This window comes from Styela clava, chromosome 14 (genome assembly GCF_964204865.1).
Source record: "Styela clava chromosome 14, kaStyClav1.hap1.2, whole genome shotgun sequence".
Lineage (NCBI taxonomy): Eukaryota > Metazoa > Chordata > Ascidiacea > Stolidobranchia > Styelidae > Styela > Styela clava.
In genome coordinates, this window is record NC_135263.1 from 11,874,559 (window position 1) to 11,896,802 (window position 22,244).

The window sequence follows — 22,244 nt, forward strand, 5'->3', positions numbered from 1 at the left end:
TCTAACAACAACTAAATTTTATTGAAGTAAAGGAAATGTAGCCCTAGATAGAAGAAGATAAAAGAATGTAGAACTAGATAAAAAAAAAAGACACCATGTCGAGAGGATAAAATCTGGGTAGGCAGAGACACAAACAGAATAAAATTTGAAAAAATGTGAAATTTTATTGATAATACAACAATATAGATACCACTTATGAATTTGTTCCTAGGATTTAGCATTATTATTTGAATCCCTCGGAATTGTGATTACACCTCACTTATTGGCAAATACTAGCCAACAAATGCAAGGCATATATTAGTAAATTTCCATATTTTCTTACCTTTTTATCAAAAAATGAGGCATGAAAATGACATGTTCTCGCTGATATTGAAGTTAATTGTAAATCCCTCACTTTACTAGGATTATGAATATATACAGTTCTTAACTTTGGCATGCCGACACATCTGTGAATGAAAACAACAACTAAATAAAGATTCAGTTAAAGTATATATAACACATATATTAGGAGTTTAATATGGCCCATTATTAATTAGCATGTTGTAGCTATCGTTGGCATTGACATTGAAGGTTATAGATTTTAGGTTTTAACTTACAAAATCTTATTATCTCACATCAGTAATTAGTTGGAGCAAAGAAGTAAAAAAAAAACACAAAAAAGACATAGGTACATGTTCATGTACTTAAAAAATAGTAAAGTACCTAAATATTACATAGGACCATATTATTTTTGTATTCTAGAGGGGTCTGAGATATATATCGATTCTGTTTATTAACAAAAGATGTACTCAAAAGCAGAACCATATTTAAATACAAGCTTATGCTCTGAGAAATAAATCTTGTTACATGCTCACAATTAGTCAATTAAATATTATTGGATACATAAACATTTACAATACAAATACAATGAGCGAGGATGCATATTGGCTCAAAACTATGCTAATAATATGGTGATATCTTGTTCCAGATGTGCATTAGATTAGGTCATGTAGTTGACTAGATTGATTTTCAATATACTTACTCGGCATCAAAGTCTAAAAATGGAGGTTCAAATCGAATAATTCTTATTTGTGAAGTTGAGTGCGTAATTGGATGTAATCTGAGAAGAAAATTTGAAAAATGTTGAAAAATTTCTATTTTTTTAATAAATTCTAAAATAAATACTTTGACAAGATTATTTGAAGATTGTTATCCAAGGCATGTCTTCGAATCTTAAAACAAAAAGATTCCAAAATAAAAATCTGTACATGGTCACTGCAATCGAAAAAATTAGCTTAAACACATTACGTCTTATTTCAAATATAAAAAAAATTTGATGTAGCACAATCTTTCAACAATAATTCTTTTTAGCAATAACTTCTCAGAATTTGAAGCTGAGAATAATATATCGTGTGTTCAGAAGAGCTATATAAAAAACTAACTTGAAGCAATTGAAACATTATTAAATAAAGAAACAAGAAAACATTTAAGATACAGAAACCAACATGGCAGGGTGTAATTGGAAGTTTCTAGCAACTTTTGCTGGTAGTAAGTTTGTTGTCTGTCTTGCCTGTACCAGAAATGTTAGTCACATATAAAGGCTGACATGAATACAAGCAATATCGATAGTTAAATATGGGTTTATACCAAACTATTATCTATTGTGTGTGGTTTTATATGAGGTGCGCCTTGAATCTTAGGCTTTGGGCTTAATCCTGAAGTCAAACAAAATAAAAGAAAGCAAAAAGTTGGAAATATTTTTATTAAATATAGTAACTTACTTTATATCATGCGATTCTGATGTTACTCCATGAGGCTAAAATAAAAAAAAATTATCATTTTTAGAAAAATAAATTATTTTGGAAATAATTTACCAAAAATTTTATTCATAATGAAATCTATTACAATAGTAAACCTAAGAATATGCAATTTCTTTTTTGAAGGACAATTTTCGTTGCAAAATATACATATTACTTAGTCTCCAAAATTTGGAATAAAAAGTTCGAATGAATTTTTTCAAAAATTCATGAATATTCAAACCGTGCTGCTGTACGTCATCTTAAATATGGCCCAAATATGAACTCGTCATTGTCAAACAGTGGGACATGTAGGCTACTACAAACCATGTTGAGAAATAACACACTAACACAATCCAACAAAAAATTCTCTAACCTGTTGCCTTGGAAATAATGAAACATCTCGTAAAAGTTTTTGTGATTGAAATTCTGTGTCTGAATACAGATACCCTGAAAGAAATTATAAATTCATAAAATAAAATACCTTCAACAAATTTCTGTTTGCTATAAGAAATTATTGCTCAGATCAATATGTTTAACCTTGAAAAAAATGCAATGGCTAATAATAATAAGATTGAGAGAAGTTGACCGCTTTATGAAATATTTCAACAATAATATTGTAATGTAATACTGTATCATGACTCATATAGTATATAGGCAAAATCTGTCATTTTTGAACTCATATAACATCAAATCCACATAATATATTTTACATACACCTCTTGTCTAACTTTGCTAGGTTAATAAGCACCCTGTGCTCTCCTGTGATAGGAGATCATGCAAATGTTATCTAGTAATTCCCTACTTTTACGAAGTATTTTTACACTTTTATCACATCAAATAAAGCCCTACATAAGAACTTACTAATACTAATTTAAAAGAAGTCTTATAAGATTTTAGTACATTTTTCAGTTTATTCATTATCAAATGATAGTATATATTTTACCACGGTCAATAACTGATAATAACAATATTCAAAACATATTGTTCGATCAAGTCAGTTATGGTGACTATTTCCTTAAAAATATGCCCTGGCTGAAACTTAAATAAACGTTTTCTATTCATTTATTATATTACTAATTTCCTCCTCTATCATCATGATTATAAAGTAAAATCCCTTTTTAAAATGATACAGTTATTTCAATTTTTTCATACTGGTCCTTCATATAGGGGCCAACCCCGTAAGTGCAGCAATTTAGGACTTGAAGTTTACTACCTTCTAGTACAATACTATACTATACCAAGTCTAGAAGTGTTCAAGTTTGTACTTAGCGTTACTACTTGCCAATTTCAGTATTTTTATTGACAAATGAGTGATATACAAATCCATACTTTTTCAAGCATGTACCGTAGGTAAAAATTTAAAACACCACTCTTTATTGTCAACTTAGTCAATCCCAACAAAGAAATAATGTTTAAATACTTTTAATAAGCACATATTCCATCAATCTCCAGTTAATATGAGGCTACAAAACCGACTACACATTGAGTGTTGTAACAGATGGGATTTAATTCTGGACTTGAACGGTTCTAATAACACAGCGGAATATTGATTTTGTAGTAGTACTCAATAGGACTATTAAAATAACATATTCAGTTAATGATTTTGGTAATCAAGATCATTGATTCAGTAGAAAAGAATCGAAAACAATGCTTTTTTTATAGAGATTCACTCATATGATGAGTTATTTTATTCATATATATAAAAAAAATTAAGTTACAATTTTTGATTTCTGATATTCAAAGTCAAGGGAAAACTAAAACATACAAATAAATTCTCAGGGATGTCCTAAAAAGGAAAACAGAAGCGATACAAGTCGTGAAGCAGTTCAATAAGTCAGTGTGGATGGGGCTACAGTTTTTTAAATGTTGAATCGGGGGGGATGTAAAAAAAACTCGAACAAACAAGCAGTCCAATTGGGCAGAGATTAGATAAACTCGATTATTCCATTCAATTCTATAAGGATGGTGAGAACTCCTTGTGAATTGGTGGAAAAATTGTTTTTGAAACAAGAATTGAAAATGAACTTGGTTAATTTTAACAAACTTTTCAGAAAATATCACCAAATGAGCGACAGACGAGTGCTATTAAAAAACTGTTTCCAAAATACGGTAGGTTATGAAAATAATATTTTGCTGAATCCTTGACAATAGTAAAACAAAATTCAAATTGCTGATTTTAGGAATTCATTTTTCCTTGTTCATACATTAATGTAACACTATTAATACAACTAGTAACAATGTGTTGATTATTGATCCATACCAGTTGTTTAGTATAGTATTCAGTCATGAATGATACTCAAGGGAAAAATTATTACAGTGATATGGATACAACAGCTAACAACTGTGAGAAGAGGATTTGAGGTCTGTATTATAACTGAATTATTAATCATATGTTCAAAATGAGGTTAGTATCAAACACGGGCCAAGGAAAAACAGCACCTAATCAGTGAATATACTTCATCACTGGACAATGGGTGTTCATAATAAATAAATATTTCTTTACCAAGTACAAACAGATAAAATGAGCCTATTTGAATAAGAGATAATAAGAACCTGTCGCCCTACTAAATACCACAGATATTATTGATACAACAAACACCTTGCATTAAGTAAAATGCGCTTGCAAGATGTTGCAGAGCTTATCTTTAATTGTTAACGACTTGATGATGAAAGCATGAAATAATACAATATAGTAGTAACACAGTATAGAGACTGACCAAATGATTCAAATATTCATCATTAATTTGCATTTTCAATATATCCATGTATTATACATATTGTTTGAAATATTTTTCAGGACTTTGCCTAAGTTATGCTGTGAAAGTTGTTAAATATATTTAATACTATGCAACACTCCGAATCAACATCATTTAAATGAAGCTAACCTGATACCTATTGTATGAAAATTTTTATTCTTGGAAAATCATTTGGAGATTTTAGGTAAATTTTACTTGTATTTGTAGAAAGGTTCATATCGAATTATACATACCGGTAATATTTTTATAAGGAAACTTGCTCAAAGCAAAGGCATGCACACTTACGCAGAAATTAAACAAATTGACTGCTGAGCAAAATTACATGCTACACCGAGATGCCAAGATCTACCGAGACAAGAAATAATTATAGTCTAGAATTCAAGAGAAACACAAACAGTTCAAATCATTACAAATCAGGATAGCAGCGCCTATAAAATAGTGCATTTCCCTATATTACTTATTAAAGAAAACTTAAAATTTCAATATTTCAACAGATGCAATGCTTCTTTATCATCACCTTTAGTATTGTCGTTGAAGATAAATGAATTGGAATATTTAATTTGATCAATATTATAGGAAATCCCTACTAACAGTTGTTGGTTATAATGTACCCAAGTACCAGGAATTCAGTATATGCCGAACAAGGAAGTACCAGCAGCCTATTCACGAAAAAATATGTGGTGGAATTCACTTATTCAGCTCGCGCAATGTTCAATCATTTAGCCTTTGGCCATATTTTGGAAACATAACAATTTAACAAAATGATCACAATTACAACATCGCCTTATTAAATGTCAAACTATAAAATCTTGTGGTGTGAGTGTGGTAAACATTAAAAACATCTTCCCAGCTCATAAACATAAAATATTAGTGTGGGCGTACAGTGTATAAATGAGTAGATTTATATGCAAATATAGGTTATTGTAAGTCTTGATGTTGAAAATGAAAACAACATCTTTTTAAACTGTATTTGAATTGAAATAAAGGAGTTTAACATGTGGTACTAAATCTCAAAAAAACCTGAAGTCATCAGGCATGATCAAGCTGACAGTATTCATAAACTCCGAAACAAATGCACCAATGACTAACATACATATAAATTCTTGTGAAACAACCAGCATAATGATAATTAAAGCATATGGTCTAATTTATTAAATGCTATCGATAGACAGTAGTCAGTACACAATAAGTAATGAAATATGGATATCTAATTTAAAATTTGAAAAAAAAGACATATGGATATGGCTGTAAAAATCAGACAACTGTGCCGAATACTAAACTATTGGGATATGGTTATTCGCCATCTTCAGTCCAATTTTTTGGTAACAGATTCATTAACAATGAGGTAGAATTGACTTTATCATTGACTATAACTTCCACTATGCAAAACCTGATATGCCCTAATATTTTATGCGTTTTCCCATCTCACAGTTTTAGATTCTGTTTAAAAATCTCCATTTGTACGTGAAAAATCAGTAAATGTTTGGTATATATTAAATCAAGGTACCGGTAAATACAGGACAGAACTAGATTTTATTCAATTTTTTTAATTTTTGACTTGTATATAATATTTCATGACCATTCAGGTAAGCAGCATAATAAAGATATTGATAATCAGTCAAAATCCAATATTAAATAATAATTAACAATAACAATATAATAATCACTTGTAATAATTACAGCAATGATTGTAGAACATGTTACTGCCAGTTGCACGCTCGTTGGTACATGTTACTGTCATTTGCTTTTAACGACATACTTTGATTTTAATGATATTCTCGAAATGTATTCATAAGAGCATCTGACATGTTAGATGAATTAAAGAAGAAACAATTACAATTAAATATGCCGATATGAAGGTGATAATGAAGATTAGCAACTATGATTAAAAACAATGCTTTGGCAACATGACATGTCACACCTAACTACAATACAATCATAGTCATGTCTTCAATGATAATTTTGACAGGGTCTAACAATGTGAGAATTGCCATTTTAACACTAAGAAAATAAATTAAAATGCAAAAACTAATTCCATCTGGTCAGTACCAATATAGATAAAGTAATAAATTTAGTATAATGAGATTTTTTGATAGGTCAGTTGAGTTTACATCATCACACAACTATGAAATTACTTATGGCATGACTTATGATATTCACAAAGCTTTTCATGCTGAAAACTGAGCTGATTATCTTCATATTTGAAAAAACTTATTAGTGTATTATAACAATTATATTTCCTTATTGAACAATGTATAAGTAAATCATTGATTGTCTGGTGACTGGTTCAATGCATATAATTGAACTGATACAAGTATTGATTGGTGATTTTGAGAAACCTGACAATATATTTAGATATTGAAATATAAATAGAACTCGAGTAATTTCTAATCAGAAAAATTTACTAGGTAATATAATAAAACACTTTGTTAAAAAATTCATAAATATATATTGGGTAGGCATACCTAAGCTCTCATTGACACATATTCTTTTTTTAGACACTAAGTAAGAGGCATGGAATAATAACGAAAGCATAATTTAGGTCATATCTGTTTTTTTTAAAAAATATCGAACTTTCATGGATTTCCTGGTTCAATATATAAATTTATAAGTACACCATATATTCTGAAAAATTACATGATTGGCTGATCGCAAAATTCACATTACTATCTTCTTATTGATTCTTTGATAGAAGGATCCTTGACACTTCATAAGACAATATAGATTTATCTCATTATTCAGTTATTAATAAACTTGTAACAAACACTCAATTTATACAATGCATTACTGATTACTGTGAGAATGATTAAGTTAGCTTTAACGGTCCAAGCTGACTAGTTCCATTATGGTTAAAATTAAAAGTACATGTTTCAAGCACAGATTTTATCTACAGCTCCTAACCATAATACATACAGACATAAACATACTTCATTGATAAACTATCTAACTATGGGATGCATGGTGGTGAAGTCTAAATTGCGATAAAGATAAATGATTTTGCCAGCGACAAAACTATGCGTTTTTACTTTCAATGACTAGACTACAAATAACACAGGGTTTCCTAACTGGGACAGAATTTTATTGTTTTTGAAGCGTGAATGTAGGTTTTTCTGGGGAGGAGTCCAGCAACCCTCTCGCACATACCGGTAATCATCTGTCACTGGATTATGACCTGCGAACCCACACAGAAACTGAATTACTGAAATTATAAAACTGTTTGACTGTAAGATACCACTTGGTATCTAGGTAACACTTTGATTATTTTGTTCATTTCTTTTGTACTCTAGGACTTTTGTGCTACATATTGATAATTTATTGAACAGCTACCAATACTGCAACAACTGACTGATAATACTACAGTACAGAAATACTCGGATATTTGGAATTAGATATTGGCACAGCTTCACAATGAGACAAGCAATGAACAGCAAAGAAACAAAATAAATTAACTCACCTTGGCCTGATATAAAGGTTATACTTTGGCAGGCAATCATTACTTGAAATATTGCCACTATACAGTTACATAATCCCATATCTTGCTCGCGCTTTTCGCGTTTTCCACGAGCTTTAAACGCCATGTCCGACCTTCGCTTGAGAACTAAACACAAAACAAGGAGGCACGACCTGAGTTCCAAATAGCCCACCAGACAAAACAAACGTAATTAGTGAGATAAGAAAAGATAGATAAAATAGACGGAGTGAAGCTGTCGCGCGTTCAATGAGAGAAATAAGAAAGATGACTTGCCGTGCTCGTTCAGCCATTTAAAAAGTGGGATGGGCACAAATAGTGAAAAACGTGGTCAACAATTACTCTCATGCTTGCTTATCGTTGAACTCAAGTCGGACTGCTCCAGAGAAACTGCTGAATGTGTCACATGGGACTTATTTAGAGAACTTTTATTGGTTTTAGAGTTACTCCGTCCATTTTCACAGCAATTGCACTGACCCTGAATAATAACCAAGGAACATTTGGCATATTTTCAACCAAATCCATCTGTGCTTTTATGTTTGTACAATAACACATGTATGAACTAGATATGTACCGATACCACTTTTATCGCCGATACCGATCCGATACCAGCTAAAACAGCCGATACCGCTACGCCGATATTCGAAAATAACCGATATTCCGATACTATATAATTATTACCTCAAGTGCGCAAGGCAGACGGTTTAAGTTAATACAATAGTCTTTGAGCATTATAAATAGTGCACATTATTTCGGATCAAAAATGAGAAATATCACACACACATATATATATATATTAAGCAGAAGTAGATGTTTGGGATCTGAATGCCTTAATTGATCCAGGTGCACTGAACACTGGCGCTTGCAATCTCGATGTTCAATTAGAAAACTAATAGGATTTGGCTACTGTTGGTGGTAAAATAAATAAATGTTTAGCCTACGTATCGTATGAAACTGATACATTGAGTTACGCGCAGGATTTTGTGCCAATAGAACGTAGTATTTTATATTTTGCGCATCGGAACATCAACTAATATTCGATTGAAATATTTCTTCCTAATTACCATGTAATATATATTAAAAATTTTAATTTAAAATTTTGGCAGCAAAAATACTCAAAACGATTGAGCAAGTTTGGCTGATAAATAACTAAGAACAGGTAAGAATCCCATTCTCGTTTCTACTGGCGGAGTTGGGGACGTGTATGTTCGATTCCCCCAAGCAAAAAATAATTTAAACATCAGTATTCTAACTTATTTTTTAAAACATTCTGGATCATATCAAAAACGTCAACATATAGGAAATATATATCGGTCTTCATTTAGCCGATATCGATACACTACTGAAAATTTGACCGATATTGATGATACCCGATACCGACACACCGGTACATCCCTAATTTTAAATAACATTGGTTCTTACTTACCTACATCTTACAACCAGTTTGGTTTCAAGCGTGGTCACGGGACTGCATGTGCATTTTTACAATGAAGCAGCTAGCTACCTATTATTTCAAAAAATCATTACCAGTTTTTATAGCTTTCTTGGATGCCACTAAAGCTTTTGATAAAGTTAATCATTGGACGCTATTTCGTAAATTATTCAACAGAAGAATCCCTAAAATATTTTTGTCGCTGATTGTACACATGTATCGTAATCAATCCATGTTTGTTAGATGGGGTAGCAGTGTGTCAGATCCTTTCTCTGTTCATAATGGTACCACGCAAGTTAGTATCTTAAGTCCATATTTATATGCCGTTTTCGTGGATGACCTCTCTGTTAAGTTGAATCAAGAGACTACTGGATGTGTAGCAAATACCAATATTATCAATCATATTTTTTATGCCAAAGCCCTCTAACGTCTACTTAACATATGCGAAAAATACTTTATTGAACATGACATCTTGTACAACTCGAAAAAATCTGTTTGTATGTGTATCCAGAATAAAAAGTTTAGGTTGAATGATTTGCCTGATATCAACTTTTGTAATTCTGTATTGACATATGTTTCGTCCACTAAATATCTTGGTGTTTTCCTATCCAATGATCTTGGAGATGACCTTGGCTTGAAACGCCACTATAAATCAATTTATTTTACAGCCCATACTATTTTGAAAAAATTTGTCAATTGTTCCACTACTGTGAAAAATCTTTTATTTACGACGTTATTGTTGTTGTAGTATTTATAACTGCCAGCTCTGGTTGTTTTTCAATAATTATATTTTTTTAAAAGTTAAAACTTCATATAATAATACTTATCGCGTAAATCACTGTGTTTCTAAATCTGAGAGTGTCCGTCACAAAATGGTATCTGGGAACATTCCATCTTTCGAAGCACTCCATAGAAAAAATCTGTGGTTGTTCATGACAAGATGCAGGAACTCCAATAACATCCATTTACAATCAATATTTGATTCCCAGATACTGTTTGTGACGGGCTATCTTGGATTCTATAGTTCACTTTTGAATTCTTAGATTACTGTATTAACTCTTTTTGAGATATACTAATCTGATTGTCGTATTAGGTATTTTATGTATTTATTGTATTATTTTTGCTTATGTTTATTTGTTTGTGTTATTTTTATATGGACCGCAGCGGTCTGGAGTAATAAACGAATTGAACTAGGCTATATTTGTTTATTTTAGAAAAGTGTCCATATGGGTCGCTTTGCTAAACCGTAGTTGAAGCAACAAACTGGGACAGTGCGGATGGGAAAAGCCAACCTTTGTTCGATTACAGAGGCTTAGTAGTAGTTTAAACGTGGGTGGATTACAGGCATCAAAATTAGCCGTATATCCTATTAAAATATCCTCTATTGGTCTTTGCTCCAAATAATGGAAATCGTTTAACTCATTAGAAAACTTGCACTTTATTTTCGGCACTTTGATGATTGAATGACGGTAGACTTGGTTTTTGAATTAACGCATGGTTCATACGATTTTACATTTACTGAAACGGAGGAAGAAGTCGCAGAAATTTACCTTTTTTTCTCATTCAATTCCAGTCAAGTCGTATAACTTCGGATTATTCCCAAGCCGCAAAAGGAAAGTTCAAGTCGATATTCCTTGGCGAAACTGTGGCATAGTTTACCTACCGGGTACGAAGTGGACCTATTGATATTTTACATTGGTCGATATTTATATATATCGGTCAGCGAAGTTGGGAGATTTTTGAAAAGAAGGACTACCGGTACTGTGTGAAAGATTTGATACTACCTCGTTTTGGGTCTCGTGTTAATATATTTGAGCGCAGCTCCTTTGTTTTCAATATACTTTATGTTGCAAAGCAAGAATGATGAATACCAAATAGATGAGTAACTTTGTCGACGCATAAACCAAATACTCACTACAGTTCCGCCCTTTTATGCCATTTTATGATTGTCTCGATATTTAGAGAGATGAAACATATTTTCTATGTGAAACAAAGGTAATCATGGAGAACGGCGTTGTAAATATCGTAATTTCATCTTATGTTAGACGCTGTAACGTAATTATTTGACTTTCGTGTCCATATATTTGATAAAAGTATTTATTATGTTAATATTATAACATTGGTAAATAACTAATAAGCAGCTCTATTCCATTAGTGCAACGAAACAATTAAAGCGGTAGCATCGTAACGTAATGCTCGCTAGGTAAGCTTTTTTGTTAATTAGTACGTCAAGCTACACAACGATGTCTCATAAGTGGGTGAAACATGCGATAAGGAAGGCGTCGGCAGGTACATAAAGGTTCACTGGCATTGTCCCAACTATGAAGTACGACAACTGGGGGATGCGATATTGCTACAAACAATAATAAATATACTAAAGTAGGCGTTGTCAAACTACGACACACTGGTGTTTTTTAATCTCGAGGCCCGTGCTTCATCGTCCAGGCCCAGTCAGCGTGTTCCCTGCCGGTGTATATGATAAGTCGTATTCATAATACATTTTTATAAGTAACAGATAGTTTTATTTACTAATAAAAAATATCTATCACCCTCTAAACTCCATAGTTGGAGTTTTCGTTGCATTCTGTTTCATCCGTCAAAATACGAGCATTTTTGATGGGTAATAAGGTTCATTCTTTACTTGCGTCATCGAATTATTAAACCCATTGTGCAGCTTTTCAGCACACTGAATCTTCTGATGGTTTACAGTCGAGCTGATTTATGCAGGGCTGCCACTTTTTTCTGACTAAAAACATCTAGATTGACCTCGAAAAACATCTAGAAACATCTGGATTGAAAAATAAAACATCTAGAAAATACATCTAGATATGAAGTCATTGAATTCAATAAAAATTAACGACACAAGAGCATACAAAGTTTATTATATTACATAATAATAAATGTCGGAGAAGCTAACATATGTTAATGTTGTTGCTTCAGAGGGATTTTCATAATTTTTTGCAGTACCTGTTTTCTTGACAACCGAATCAACGAGAATATCTGTCGGAGATCGAAGACTTATCGATCGAAACTGCGGTTTCGAGTCATGACTCTATAGTGACACCGCGTGTCCCATCACTAATTATTTAATACCTCGCTAATTATAAGACATAATTCATCCAAAATCAATGGCTTCTGGTCCGAGATATAATGAATGCACATGGAGCAGATTCAACCACGCCTTCGTGAGATATCACGTGCATCTAACAGACAAACAATCAGACAAATACCTATCAACATACTTATCGATCTTTAGATTAGAACTACTTATAAGAAGCGCAACATTGTTTTTTTTTCGAATCAAGCCAACTGTTATAACCAGTATTGCATTCAGTAAATTTGTCTTTATGCTGTTTCTCAGTTTATTTTCGCATATAGTTCATAGCACTAAAAAGCAAAGAAAGACAAATTCAATAGCATTTAAGGTAATTAAAAAATCCTGAAGTAAGCAACTTGAACTGACAAATTATTCTCACCACTTGGCACTGACTCATCGGACAAACGTGGTTCTTTCTATTCAATTAAAACGTCACATGTTCTAAACTTGTTTAATTCGCTATTCGAATACTGGAATAATTTAATTACAGATGTTACCGCTCAGCCGGTGGACGAATACCGTACAATTTTTACAACCGAGTTTTATCAACCTTATATCAATATATTTAACTTACTTCTCAGTAATGAAATAATATTCATTCACATTCTACAGTATTATACACACCGTTTTATTTATGTCCAACTGGATAATATTCGGAACGTCGAAAAAAATATATATATCTAGATTTTATAGCTAACATCTAAACGCCAATTTTTACATCTAGATCTTGAAAAAAAAAAAGAAACTAGGTCTAGAATATAAAACATCTAGGGTGGCAGCCCGGTATTCATGAGCGAACCCGCCCGCTGCACTAGTATGCCTTCTGCTGGATACAACATTGGGTAGCATGTTTTGTTCGATTTTAGTTAAGAATACATGCTTACATTAATTTTGTCTCAAAATAAGTATGGGATAAGATTCGATTTATTTCTATGGTTTGTGGTAGCTTGTCTTTTTTCGTAATAGTAATTCAAATATCACATGTGAAATGTTCATAATAATGTTCTGAACAATTGTATGGGAACTTTTAAGTCAATGTGGGTAATATATTTTTAATTGATTTAGGCGGAAAAGAAGATCAGTGGTACAAATCTGGCTTTTAAAACCATTCCGAAAGTCAGAAAGGAAAGACTTTTCCGTATGATCTTACGAGCTACAGTTCCCATCCGAACGGACCCACTTATTAACTATCAATAATCACACTCTACTATATGATTTTGGTAGAATGGGATATTTAATAACTATAAGTACACTGAATTAACTTTGTGAAATCTTACCGTTTTTTTTTCAATTGATTAAGTTGAGGTAATTCAGTTTTAAAGATAAAAATAGAGTATGTGAGCTTTGGTACGTGAACATTATATTAGTTATACCTACATGTAGTTGGCAGGCCACATTTATCTGAAATAGAACAAAATGGAAACAAATTGCTGGAAAACAAATAGACTTTTGTTGTTGAACTTCATCGTTTTGTTAATGTTGTAAGTACAAGAAAATCACTTTTTCTCTGTGATTAATCAATTTCAAATATTCATTTATCAGAACAAACTGCAAATGAAGATGAAAGTGACCTATCCCTATATTATTCGGTGATGATGTTGATGAAGCCGCTATGTTGAATCTACATAAATTTTGCAATCGAAGAAAATTGCGCCACCATGCGTGAGCTTTCACGCATTGTCATCTTATTATTATATTATTATCGTAGAATATTTCGAAATATTGAACAACCCGCCATACATAGGACAATGAATTTCAGCTCAATCTATTTTTTTACCGAACTGAATTTATTTTTCAAAACAGAAGTTTGTTTCAGAGTCACCATAAAATCAATGAGTTGTATTTGACTACCGTAAATTGCCAAATAATGTGGTAAAATTACAAGTATTATTATAACGATAAACAAACAAATCTAGCACTGGTTTTAGTTAATTTCGTCTAAAAACAGTCCACAATACGGACAAATATCTGCGGCTCTTACACGACGAATATGGGTCTACAATGATTGGTTACAAAGCCAGTGCACGATGCACTGTATACATGGGCAAATGTACGACAAATTTGTAAACAACGTATGTTTACAACGTAACAACAGTTGCAAACTGTTTTGTTCAAATTATGAGCAACTGCACTGCAGAGTTATTGTAATAAAATTGATTCGTGAATTCATATATGGGAGTTTTTTCATGTGACAGGCACGCATCCCCCTCCCCCCCCCCCTAATTCATGTACAACGCTGATTAGAAATTTCCAGTACCACTTCATTTACTAATGGGTCAAAGATCCCGGAGCATCAATATGAGATGAAAGTAAAGCCAAATTAAATTAAGAGCTTAGAGTTTATCATGAAATAATAATTGTTTAACAAATCTTGCAATCAGGAAAATTGGGCATACGGATTATTCACGAGGTAAGAATGCATAAGTTCACGGATCAATCAACTTTAAATAACCAAGAATTGATTTGGTAAAACTATGACCTCGGAATAGTTTACAAAAAATTCACAAGCGTACTGTAGAGTGTTCAAGATGATTTATATATATCAGATAAATTGTCAAATGTAGAAATTTATTGTTAATAAATTCGAGAGAGACAGAGGTCTTGATTTCAGATTTTTGCGGCAATTATGTCACTCTAAGCTCTTTTTGCATATCCGATTACGTCCCGTCAAAGTTAGAAAAGTGCAAAGTTTTAACATTTTTAAATGACACGACAGAGTGTTGAGGCGCTGGAGTTTGGAGTTTCGAATGGTGGATTTGCCAACCCTGTTTCAAGTCAGCAAAAACAGTATTTAATAATAGAAAAATTAGTTTTATGAATCATATATATAGTTTGTTCATTGTGCTTTATTGCGATGCTGATTACCATTAGTGAGGTGTCTTCTGTGCTAATAATCGGTAGAAGATTGCTGGACTCGAAGAACAAGAAAAATAGTTCTAACAACAACAAAATAATAACAAAACGAGCCATATGTTCATTTCATGTCCAAAAATGCAACAGCGGCTTCTATCTTCTTTTATTGTGTTATTGTTCATACTGAAATCGATATTTGACGTGACATTACGTGAAGCACGAATGATTCGAAACGACAAGTATATGCAACACGTTGCATAACATGATTGCAGTAAATATATTGCATAACATGGGAATTTGAACATTAATTGGAAACTGAATGTCGTTATTAATCTTATTAAAATTGGGTGGTCGTGGTTCATAAATTTCACAATTTATTTTGACATTTTATCGTTTATTACGAAAGTCTATCTAGCCAATCTCACATGATGAGGCAAGGGATATTTCCAAAGATCATAATCACATGAAGTATCTAAATGTCAAGCTATTTTCGGTAACTTTAAAGATTCGGAACAACAACGGACTGTTTCCAAATATATATAGTAGCAGGTATTCCACACAAACGCTTTGCATTGTCGCAACCTAATACATATTGCTGCAGTTTTACCGAAGCGGAATGCAGAAATATTATATATATGAAGTTTCCAATATCTTCAAACGTTTGTTTTAAATCAGTATACCAAAGTGATTTACGCTGTTTCATATTTATGTGTTTAACAAGATGAATTCGATTAGAACAAGATTTAGTGCAGTGAGAACAGTACTCCTGGTAACAGAAGAGTTAATTAAACCAGTCTCGTATAGGGGGGTTGGGACGGACTATCCCATATGCCAACTTCAAGCGTTTAGTATTATAACATGAACTGAAAATTTATTTTATTTTCCCTTTCTCCTCATCAAAATTTTAAATACCCGCACTGTCACACGTAAATGAGAAATGATAAATAAGTGGAAAACGTTAATGACAATCAAGCAGTTCTGATAATAAGTGGATATGTTGCTGAGATAAATGTGCCAAAATTAATATATTTCTTTATTTAAAGTAAATAAAAAATTCGTCGTCGATACGACAATATTTCGTCTATAAACAACCTACTACTATTTTAGTCGGATAACATTAAAAAATTTTGTTATGTTATGATTGAATCTGTTTTTTTTCCGGAGTTGCCAAGCCCAGTAATCCCAAAATTGCATCCAATAATGTGCTCCAATTACGACAGAACATTCTATACCAGAATGTTATTCGAGAGTAGAAAAAGGAAACGAAAACATTCAATGTCTCATACACTACGTTCTAGGAACTACACATGTGAGATATAAATAAATGAAAAATGGAAATAGGGCTTTTTACCAATACCGATAAAAGAATATGCAAACTAATATAATGCCATTGCCGTGTATTTGTCACATCTAACTCGTATGCCAAGCTCAATTGTTTTATTTTATATTCATAAATGATTGTACAAAATGTTTAGTGATTTGATTAAACTCAGTTCTAAATTTACATCGTTCTATGAAAACTATGGTATATTTTCCTCGTAACGAAATCTTTAAAACAATCTTTCCCGATATCGTCTACGCATGGTAAAACAATTATGGCGTCTCATTCCGACAAACACGTACCGTCTTACTCACAGATCACAATCTAAGGAAGACTAAGATCAAGTGTTTTCATATCTAGGTATTTTATCAGTCGTTTTCGAGATACAATTTTACGCTGCTTCACTTTTGTCAGAGATGAAGAATGATGGCATGTTTTTGCTGTCCTAAAGTAAATATTCTGAGAATAAAACGGTAACAATACAATTTTGTTTCTACACTTGGCTTTAGCTTTTTTTTAACCACACACAAATAAACTACTCTGTACTACTATTCACAGTTTTGAGTAGATATCAACATACATCTCACATTTAGGCATAAAAATTAAGAATTTAATATTGCAATGGAATTTTTCTTTTTTTTATAATTAGGAGAAATAAAATAAAAAACTTCGCAAAATAGCATTTCGTGCTGAACAATATAAAATATGTCACTCAATTTTACTCGCAATTTCATGCGATTCTACTAGAACGGATTCTATGGTATATATGGGCTTTTTACCACAAAAATAAAGCAAAACTATTATATGTTGTAGACAAATGTCTGAAGCATATTTGCATGCAAGAATGTTAGTAACTGCATGCTGTTACGTTGGTAACCGCTCACTCAGTGTCGACTTCAGTCGCGCAGTCTCTAGAACCACATCTATAATCCCAAATGCACACACCTAAGGCAAAAGTCACGGCCTACAGTTTCTAAATTTTACCCTCTCGATAAAATAAGAGATGGTCTTAAAGTTTATTGCACAATATTAGTTGACTGAATATCTTAAATCACTACGAAACCGTATACGTACCTTAGATGTGCAGTCGCTTGCTATTATAGGAGAACTCATATGTTCCGTAGCGAATACAAAAAAAATCTTTTGAAATTGTGGCAGCGTCTTATTTTGGTGACCTCACATGTTGATGAAGTTTTTTTTATGTTTCTCGATAGAAAAATTCTGGTAAAATGTTTTAATCATATGACTGAACACAGCCTTCTGAGCAGTTATCAGTATGAAGTATATAGTAAGAGCTCTAATCAGGTGATAATTCCAGATGCATGGACGAGGCATCAGAAACCCTTTTTCTCTATTATCGACGTGATGCTCACTTTCCATATAAATAAATCTCTTCCAAATGTGATGCATTGTAATTTTTCATGCTGATTTATCGTGAAACTGATTTATAAAATTGTCAAATTATATAAAGTATTTGCATATTGTATGAACTTGTTAATTATATTACTTCGATGTCACGCTAGTTTGATTTAATAATATTGATAATTTCAGAGTTGGTATATACAAACTTTTATCACTTCCGAGAATTTATGACAAATGTGCGTAGCAAAATGATAGCCGGATCATATTTTTCTTGCAAAAATATTATTCAGCAAATATCACAGTTAAAGATTTTTTTTATCCCTAAAGTAAATAAACGATGACACACACACTTACTGTAAGACCAAAAAATTGAGTTATTCGTCAAGCGATAAAGAAAGATCTTATTTGGATGTATCTCGAATGCTTGGCCGATTTATGTTACGTGTCTTATGCTTAAATGTGCTTTATTACGTATTTTTAGTTGTTTCGTCATAGTCGCTTGTGGGCGTGGATTTCTTTCACTACTAAATACGTTTTTGTGACCGTAGCATAAGTATATTTATCAAAATACTCATAGATAGGCTATAATTGTGATGAGAAAGTACATATTATCAATTTCTCGATGACGTAATTTTAATCAAATCAAAGGATCGTTAAGTTCCAAATAACTCTGCTGCACAATAGACAACTGTATAGAATAAAGACAAGTATCTTTGTGTAATATAATGTTTTAAAATAGCAAGCTTTCCTGTTTTTGTGATAACCATCTGCATTTCGACATCGTAAAAAGTGTGCGTTCGTCATTTTTATTTGTCATAGGTTCTCATCCAGCGGCTTAAACCAGTTTTCGTGGTCAATAATAAACGTTTTTGGAAATTTTTTTTCTATTGCCATCTGTGGAATCAAAACTTTCCCCAAAAATGAATCGTTATAGCATATTAGTTAAAAAGTAACAGTTACTTTTCGTCAATTCACGATTTTTATTATAATTCTTAGCATGACAATGTTTACTAATTAAGCAACACAGAATTTCGAACCTATTCTGTGTACACGGATATATATCAAACGTGTTTGCAAATAATTTTCTTGCCAAACGACCAGATTGAAACGCTAAATTTTGTATAATTCTTCAACTCAAAACATACAAGTATACTTAACGTCATTTTTGTTGAAATATGCGACAGATCTTAACTTTGATAATAACTCAAGACGCCGAGCAGTTGTCGTCTCAAAATACTCCGCAAAAAAACTACAGTAGAATTAACTAAAAATTTGCAATTAAATGAGACTATTTACGTCGAAATGAACGTGAAACTTGTAATTATTTTTGAAAACATAAAGATATACGAAGTATATAAAAAGTGGTTATCTTGATAAATGTGAGAGGATTTTGTTTATCGGTAGTACATTACAACCGGTCGTCTCGCACCAAAGGCTAGTCAGTAACATTTTGAAAGTCAGGTGTATAGTTATTGAAACACAGTAGTATATAATCAACCTATTTTTAATTAGTAATGTTGTCACCTGCACCATACATGCATATACGTTAATCATCGTTCAGCTCAGCGAGGAAGTAAATATCTACCGATGACAAATTTTGCAATAAATCAGTTAATTAGGTTGCATATATTGAATAAAAATATAAATCGCGAGATGATTTTGTAAACGTACCGTACAACATTTAATAGAAAAAAGTTTTATGAGGGCAGTGCAATTTAGTTTTGAATCGAGTTTTTCTCTAGAGAACAAAGTTGTATGTGGGGAGTGATAATTTTTGAGATGGACTGTCGAAAAATGGACCATGATTGCAGTTTATTAAAAATACAAAATGACAACCAGTATATGGGTTCAAAGGGCCTAACCTCACAAAAATGTCATTAGGTTTGGGAGAAGGTCCCTACCAAAGACCCAAATAGTTGACACGGAAACGTAAACTAGATGCATTAATGTGAGTTTTGCTTATTCAAAATTTTACGAGAAACGAGCGACGAGGTAAATGCATCGTATAACGACTCTTAAGAAGTTTATATTCTTTTTCATGACTCAAATTTACTGCGAATATATATTCATTGGCATGTACAATTTCCAATTTTAAGGGTATAGGCTCAAAATTTGAAAAGTACTGTATATAAAACGTAACCGTCTAATTGATTATAATCTTCACATGACGTAATTAATATCAAAATGAAATCTAATTTTTTATGATAATTGTTGTTTAATTATTCGACTGTTGAAATAATTTTCATAGTGACTTGTATTTTATAGTTAATTCATCAAATAGCATCAATAAAACTGGGACGAGGATTTTTGAAATCTCAGACAAGTCACGCAATCACTTACAATTAATACCGTCGCAATAAATTTTTAACGTAATACCATACATTGGAAGACACGTACATATTTAAGCTGAAATGCCGACAATAATTATCAAGTTAATCAGCCTTTGCAATGTTAATTATGCCGAAATGAAAATGAAACAATAATTTATAGTTTCAAGAAAAATTTGTCGAATTTTGCTTAAATGGGTACGAGTCCAACTGGTTGTCGATGGTACGATATGCAGCTCGGCCTTATAACTTACTTTCAATATTAAATACTAACATTATGTACAATTATTTTCAATCAAATGCAACCGCTATATCCGTCATGCACTAGAAATACACCAAAATATGAGCATATTTCTTTAAAAAATTCATGGGCCATTTACTCCTAATTTAAATATTTATGCAACGTCAATTGCACATTTTTATCTTTTAATTCTTATACTGTACATGCATTTCTTCCGTGACACACGTTTGGTCACGAAAGCTACAATAATTTATTTACAATCAAACATACCATTTAAATATTTGAATGCTGCATGCCATTTGTTAGCGGACAATATTTCTATATTAAGTATTGTCGTGCGTTGTTGTGCATCGGGTAAACTTTTGCCATCATGATATGATTGCTGCAAGACCTTTAAAACACATTTTGTTGCAAAATACAAAGTGTAGAGTGTAGCATTAATTCCATCAAAACAAGTTTGTTACGAACTTTCAATTTAAAACACGGATAATTTCTTCGCTTTTGGTATTTCAGAAGACATCGTCACGGCGGTGAAATAGTATTCAGATTCTCTAACTGGAAGTAGACCCAAACAAAAATAATCCAATGAAGTTAATAAAATTACCCATCTTTGGTAGTAAAAGTGATATGATGCACAATATGGATGATATAGAATCGTGCTTCGAACCAAATTCTGGGTTTCTCACTTAAAATTCAATTCTAGCCAGATTCATGAGGAGAGCTCAACCTTACTTACAATTTTGGTTATAAATTTACAAGTTCAAAATGGTGTATCAACTCGTACATCCAATAGTATGCATGCGAATGATACACATGCAAGTACATTCGGGTCATATAATATTGGTGTGTTCGAGATTGGACTGGCTGTACGTATATAGGGAAATTTTACCGTCTTCATCTTCCAGGAATCTAGGTTATGGCCTTATGGGTGTTCGTTATCTGCTTGTGGGCATCTGTAGTTTTGATATTTCAATTCAAAATATAAGTCATGGGAGTCAACAATTAACTATGGCGGATAGTTTCACTTCGGAAACGTACTAAAAGAAAGCAAACGTTAATTGCAATTGTGAATGACGCACTTCAAGCTATCGGTTCATGGCCCTTAGTCGGAATCAACAAAACGTTTCTCACTCCACGATGTCGTGTGAATCATCAATTTTTTATTCGTGCATTTTGGATTTTCTTCAGTTATTCCTCTTATATAAACGTTTAAATTACTGGTGACAGAACACTCCCACTTTTAATCAGGATAGTGAGGCTTTCTAGTTTTAATTCGTTGCCTTGTTTCTGTTTGGCATGATATCGACAGTTCAAAATATACTTCATCATTTCATTGGGTTCCCTCTACCGAGACTTGAAATGAGTGTTTCGTATTATACTTGATGCAATGCCGATCGATCGTCTTAGTCCTATGGGCCTCAATAAGCTCTATGCTAGTCAAGATGACAATGGTTTGTTAACAATTACCGAGATTTTTTGAAAACTGAATCGTATGTATGGCATATTTATAACGAATGACACTGATCAAAAGATGAGACGTCGCCGTGATGCCCAAATTATAGTAAATTGAATAAAAAAAAATTACCTTTCATATTTCAGAATATTTAA

The 22,244-nt window shown here is 32.2% G+C and overlaps 1 protein-coding gene across 2 annotated transcripts in view; it reads right to left on the minus strand.

Moving 5' to 3' along the window:
* The window catches only part of LOC120340978 (transmembrane protein 131-like), a 142,063-nt gene extending 133,846 nt beyond the window's left edge, over nucleotides 1-8,217 (minus strand). For both annotated transcript variants that reach the window (XM_078119664.1, XM_039409385.2), the window contains exons 1-5: nucleotides 7,989-8,217; nucleotides 2,152-2,225; nucleotides 1,761-1,795; nucleotides 1,022-1,099; nucleotides 323-446 (exon numbers count right to left, since the gene is read on the minus strand). In XM_078119664.1, coding sequence (XP_077975790.1) covers nucleotides 323-446; nucleotides 1,022-1,099; nucleotides 1,761-1,795; nucleotides 2,152-2,225; nucleotides 7,989-8,112 — 435 coding nt within the window. In that variant the 5' untranslated portion in view covers nucleotides 8,113-8,217. The remainder of the gene's footprint in view (nucleotides 1-322; nucleotides 447-1,021; nucleotides 1,100-1,760; nucleotides 1,796-2,151; nucleotides 2,226-7,988) is intronic.
* Nucleotides 8,218-22,244: the final 14,027 nt, after the last annotated feature.